The sequence below is a fragment of the Chrysochloris asiatica genome, unplaced genomic scaffold (genome assembly GCF_000296735.1).
Source record: "Chrysochloris asiatica unplaced genomic scaffold, ChrAsi1.0 scaffold00004, whole genome shotgun sequence".
In the NCBI taxonomy this organism is placed as follows: Eukaryota; Metazoa; Chordata; class Mammalia; order Afrosoricida; family Chrysochloridae; genus Chrysochloris; species Chrysochloris asiatica.
Genome location: NW_006408522.1, coordinates 34,509,233 through 34,515,443, shown reverse-complemented (window position 1 = coordinate 34,515,443; position 6,211 = coordinate 34,509,233). Strand labels below are relative to the sequence as shown.

General features: G+C 40.2%; 1 protein-coding gene across 2 annotated transcripts in view; it reads left to right on the top strand.

Moving 5' to 3' along the window:
• Window positions 1-550: 550 nt before the first annotated feature.
• Window positions 551-6,211, top strand: part of MGA (MGA, MAX dimerization protein) — a 97,252-nt gene continuing 91,591 nt past the window's right edge. For both annotated transcript variants that reach the window (XM_006831749.1, XM_006831748.1), the window contains exon 1: window positions 551-1,673. In XM_006831749.1, the coding sequence (XP_006831812.1) occupies window positions 610-1,673 (1,064 nt within the window). In that variant the 5' untranslated portion in view covers window positions 551-609. The remainder of the gene's footprint in view (window positions 1,674-6,211) is intronic.

Here is a 6,211-nt window from a genome sequence, read left to right as displayed (position 1 = left end):
TTAAAAAACTTTGCTTAGGACTTCCTTAAGAATTTATCAAAATTAAACAAAAATTCAGTTTGTTGACAATCTTATTAAAAGTAATCTCAATATTTAAATCTTTGAGTCATCTGAAATTTTTTAATTATAAAGTTCTGAAGTACAGATTCAACTGTTTTTCCCAGTGAATTCTGATGATTTGTCATGATTTTTTAGATGTATGTGCTCACAAGTTATTGTTAAGTGTCATAGAGCCGGTTTCAACTCATAGCAACCCTATATAGGGTTTCTGAGGAGCAGCTGGTGAGTTTGAACTGCCAACCTTGTGATTCAAATGATCTTGCGATCCAGTGCATTATCCCATAGTGCTATGTATGTGTAATTTAATTAGATTTAAATTAAAAATTTTTTAGTTAAATATTCCAGAAGAGTATCTTCACAGTAATTGAGAGGAGGGCAGAAGCAAAGTCTTCAAGGAATTTCTGAATGTTTTAGGGATAACATTGTCTTTCTTGTATTTCTGTTAATCACTTGATTAAAGTGTTTTCTGCTTTTTTTTTTCTCATTTTTTAGGATGGGAAGGCTATTATGATGTGACTAGTTATCTTACTACTGAGCTTCACTGGAATCATGGAGGACAAACAGCAGATTATATTGGCTAATCAGGATGGTGGAACAGTGGCAGGAGCAGCACCTACTTTCTTTGTCATCCTGAAGCAGCCAGGAAATGGCAAAACTGATCAAGGAATTTTGGTTACTAATCGGGATGCCTGTGCCTTGGCTGGCAATGTGTCATCACCAGAAAAATCTAAAGGGAAGATTTGCCTTCCATCTGATTGTACTGTGGGAGGAATCACTGTTACTCTAGATAACAATAGTATGTGGAATGAGTTCTATCATCGAAGCACAGAGATGATTCTGACCAAGCAGGGAAGACGCATGTTTCCTTACTGTCGTTATTGGATAACAGGTTTAGATTCAAATTTGAAGTATATCCTTGTTATGGATATATCTCCTGTGGACAACCATCGTTATAAATGGAATGGTCGCTGGTGGGAACCCAGTGGGAAGGCTGAGCCCCATGTTTTGGGGAGGGTTTTTATTCATCCAGAATCTCCTTCCACAGGTCATTATTGGATGCATCAACCAGTATCTTTCTATAAACTCAAACTTACCAATAATACACTGGACCAGGAAGGGCATATCATCTTGCACTCTATGCATCGCTACCTGCCAAGGCTTCATTTGGTGCCTGCAGAAAAGGCTACTGAAGTGATACAATTGAATGGCCCTGGTGTCCACACTTTTACCTTCCCACAAACTGAATTCTTTGCAGTAACAGCTTATCAGAACATCCAGATTACCCAGCTGAAAATAGATTACAATCCATTTGCCAAAGGCTTTCGGGATGATGGATTGAATAGTAAACCCCAGAGAGATGGAAAGCAAAAGAATAACTCTGACCAAGAAGGGAGTAGTGTTCCCAGTTCTCCTGGTCATCGGGTTCGTTTTACAGAAGGTGATGGGTCAGAGATACAGCCAAGTGATCTGGATCCTATATTGAGAGTTCATGAAACATCAGGCAAGGATTTGGAGAAACCTTCCCTTAGTATAAAACAAGACTTTCTTGATTTCATGGATACTGATTCAGTACCTGATGAAGTTCCTCAGTTGAAGCAAGAGTTTTCTGAAAGGTTGGTAACATTTTTTTTTTTTCTTCTTAAGAGGTAAAGGAAGGTTGAGGTGGGCCGGAGTTTGAATTTAACACATTGGTTCTGTGGAATGCTGATTTTTTGTTGTTGTTAGGTGCTGTCCAATTGGTACTGATTCATAGCGACTTTATGCACAACTGAAGGAGCACTGCTTGGTCCTGCGCCAATCATACACCGTTACTACACTTGAGCCCCTTGCTGCTGTCCCTGTGCCAGTCCATCTCGTTGGGGGTCTGATTTAGATAATGATAAATGTAAACCACTACCAAATATATAATAGCTACTTTCACAGTTTTTGAAGGACAGCTTATATTTCTATAATGAACAGCAATGACATTCATGATCCAAACTTGCAGGCAAATTAGATGACTTAGCAGAATTGGGATCTTTTATTCATTTAGATTTAGAATTTTGTTAGTTCTCATATGACTGTTGCTTAGTAATATATGTAGTCAATTCTTGATTGATTGAGGAAGAGAGGGAAATTAGGTCACTGGTGATGCCAAATCATAACTGAAGCAAAACTTACCTAACAGTCACAAAATGGATTCAGAACAAAATTGTTATCTGGTATTTAAGAATATATTGCCCAGTGTATATCCTAATCCATCGATTGCTTAACGAAAAAAACAAGTTAAAGGTTATTTCCGGTTAAAGTTGTATGATGTATTGTTGCTTCTTTTTCATTTGAACTTCTCTTTGAACCCAGGTTGGGCAGAAATAAATCTTAGGTCAGTATTTTCTTTACCTTCCTTTTCTATTTAATCTCTATCCTGGTATGGCGCAATAGGATAAACACTAGGTTGCTAACCACAAAGTCAGTGGTTCATACTCGCCAGCTGCATCTTGGAAACCCTATACAGGATTGCTATGAGTTGGTCATGATAACTTGATGCACTTAACAATAATAACAGCACTTAATGTTTAGGTTCAGCAAAAAAGAGGAAGACCCTCATTAAGATGGATTGACATAGTGACTGTAACAATGGGATCAAACAGAGGAACGAATATGAGGATGGTGCAAGACTGGGCATTGCTTCATTCTGTTGTACATAGATAGGGTGGCTATGAGTTGGAAGCAACTCAACGGCATGAGATTCCTCATGCTCATGGTTCTCCTTGTCTCTGGATGAGTTAGTGCTGTGCTTTTCTAAGAGTTGCAGCCAGATGGAGTGAATGCTACTCAAACATTGTCCAGATTTTTTCCTCAAGGGAAAATTGTTTTCAGTTTGCTTTTTTTCACTGTGGTATTCTTTGTAGTTGTAACCAGTGAATGTCCTCTAGTACTTAATTTTTCAGCCACAGTCTAACAATCTGGATTACGTAACACAATTAACAAGATTTTAAACAGTTGAATCCCCAATTATATTATTTTACCTTGATTATCCAAAAGCAGTTTAATCTGTCCTTGAATGGTGGAATGTTTATTCTTAAAATTTCTAGGGAGGCCAGGGTAAGAAGGAATTTGGTAGGTAAAAGGGCCAAATAAATCTCTTTGTTACAGATAGCAGTTGTTAATGTTACATATGGTGAAGTTTTTAATCTCAGTGGATTTAGAAAATGGTTTGGATTTATTAATGCAGGAGTATCTCTGTCACTGAAAGGTTGGGGGCTTGAAATATGTGCTCCAAGGAATGTACTTGTCTGTCAAGTCGACTCTGACCTGTAACCACCCTGTATAGGATTTCTGAAGAGCAGCTGATAAGCTTGAACCGCCAACCTTGTGGTTCAAAGCGACTTTGCAGGCCAGTGCATTAGCCCACAGTGCCACACGAGGACTCCAAGGAATAGCACTTTTTAATATATGAAAACGTTATTAAGTTTGTCTCCAAATGTTTGATTTGAGAGCAGAGATTATTTTAATGCAAGGGTTGGCCAGATTTGGCGTATAACCTCTTTGTGTACATACGTAAGAGTATGTAACAGAGACTGTATTAGACTGCTCAAACCTCAAATACTTTAGTGTTTGCTACTTTTACCAACCTTTGATTTAAGTCTTAAGAAAAATTACTGTACTTTTCATTTTCTACTGCTCTTATCATTTACAACTCGATGGCATTCACCAACAGTCATTTGACTTTGGGGAGTGTCCTGGCTCAGTAGAATAAGCATTGGAGTGTGAACCATAAGGTCAGAGGTTCGAGCCCACTTGCCCTTATATAAGAGAAAGGGGAGGCTTTCTGTGAGAGAAAGAGGAGAATTTAGAGCCTCAAAAACCCTATACAGTATTGCTCTGAGTCAGAACTAATTCCACGACACTTAACAACAGCAACATTATTCAGCTTTAATTATTTTAGCAAATGTTATCAATGAATTCTTCGATAAATCTGCTGCTCAGATTCAGGCTTCGTTACATTTGCTATTACTTGGCCAATTTACCTTTACCATACCTTTCACCTTGCCTTCTAAGTCTTGGTCCACCCTACCTCCCCATTCTTTTTTTTTTTTTTTTAAGGTTTTTATTGTGGATTGAGTGAAAGTTTACAGGGCACATCATCAGTTTCACATTCAACCATTCATATAACTTGTTTCATTACATTGATTATAATCCCCTCAATATACCATCAGTTAACAGTGTTTCTCTTTATCCTCTTTAGCTTTTTTGCGGGGGAAAAACTTTGCCTTTTTTGGAATTTATAGTCTCGGCTTTTAGGGAAGATTTTTACATTTATTTGTGGATATCCAGGGCTCGTGTATGCGATTACTAACAAGCATAACTGAATAATCAGATGAGGGACAGTTTGCTATGTCTGCTAGGTGGCTAAAGTCTGATCCTCAGAGCCTATGGTTTGGATGGTCTGCAACGCTTGGGCCCACAGGGACTTGAACTCCTGACCGGGTCTGCATGGTCTGCATCAGATTCCCCCTTATTTATTATTTGTTTAAGGGACGCTGCCTGTCTTAGGCGGTCAGTGCGAATTCCTCCGTCTTACCTGTCATCGAAACTCATAGCAGCATGGCAATGGCTCTGTCTTAGGTTGCCGAGGCTCCCCATTCTTTTTGTCATTTTTACTGGCTTCTCTTAATACAGTCAACTTTTTTTTTTTTTATGTTTTATTTTGAATTATGTGGTAGTTTACATGGGAGAACATTAGTTTTACATTCATCCTATCGTACATTGTTTCATTGCCTACAAGCCTGACCCCCTAGTTGTCAGCACACAGCCCTTCTCCCTTTCTGGATCTAAAGTCCCCAGCTGCTCCATCTCTCCATGTCATGTCTCTGTCTCCATCTCTGGTGTCACTGCTTCTCTGGGTAGGGTCCCGCTCTCTGTTCTTCTCCCTTGATATGGTCCCAGGGAACTCTGCTCCTAGACTGCAAAGTCAGTCACTCCCCTCCTTTTGCTACAAAACATCTACCTTTACATTTCCAACCCTCACAGTCCTGATAACAGTTATTTACTGTTGTATCACAGGAGACCTATCCCCATCTCCTTTCATCAGCCCCGCCCAGACAGATTGGACACTATTCAGTGGAGATTCTACCTTCTTCCGTGCCCTCTGGATCTAGGCTCCATCTTGAAAACTTGTAAGCCTGTCACTTCGTGCCTTTGTAGCCCCCACCCCACCCCAATTTGGGTAGCCATTGTCAAAGTTGCCCATCCTTGTCTACTCTGTGTATGGAGAGGGTGGGAATGATCCTTGCTGTAAAGATTTGTTCCCTGTTTCAAGCTACTACATCCATAGGTGTAGGTCAAGTTCATCAAATTCTATCAGGTTACTTTTTTTTTTTTCTCTTCTTTCTTCTTCTAGTTGAGCTCTGATCATACAGTCATTAAAGCCAGGTCAAGTTGGTATTTTCTGCAAATGTGGGCGGTCCTATGCATATGCCCTCTTCTTTATCAGCTTGATGCTTCACTCTCCACTCTAGTCCTCTGTTGCTGTGTCACTGACTCTGGGCCCAAGAGTCCCCAGGTCTTGCCACACTGCTGGACAACCAGGTCTCCCTCCGGGTTCACAGGAGTCTAATGAACGTAGTAGGCCGTAGCTCGCAGCTTCATTGATGTTTTTCCCTCAGTTCCCCTTACCGGTGATAAACGTGGTCACCAATCAGAGTGTGTATTCCCATTGAGTCTTAGTCTTGGAAGGGGGTTTGCCCTCAGGGGACCCAACCACTTGGCTTAATGTCTCCTGGGCAAACAACTTTCTTGTTCTTGTAGTGATCAGACTGCCTTTATTGTTTTGCCTTTTTCCTGTCAGTCTTTCTTTCAAGAAGTATCTTCTGTTCTTCTAGCCGCTCTAGGCTGGTCTTCTTTTCCTTTCCCATCTCAGAAGATGGGGTTCAGGATGCTCCCTATGGTCTTATATAATGTAGAGGCTCCGCAGGAAGCCTCCTTCACTGGGCACGTTGTAGCCTCAATTTAGGTATTCCAATCAGTTACAGCCAGAAGACACACTTACAAGCTTTCTATGGTGATGTTTCTGGCTATTCCTTTCTCTCCCTCTCAAGTGTCTATTTTATAATTGTATGCCAGGGAAACCAAGATTCAAAAGACAGCCAAGCATCTTAACATTATTTCC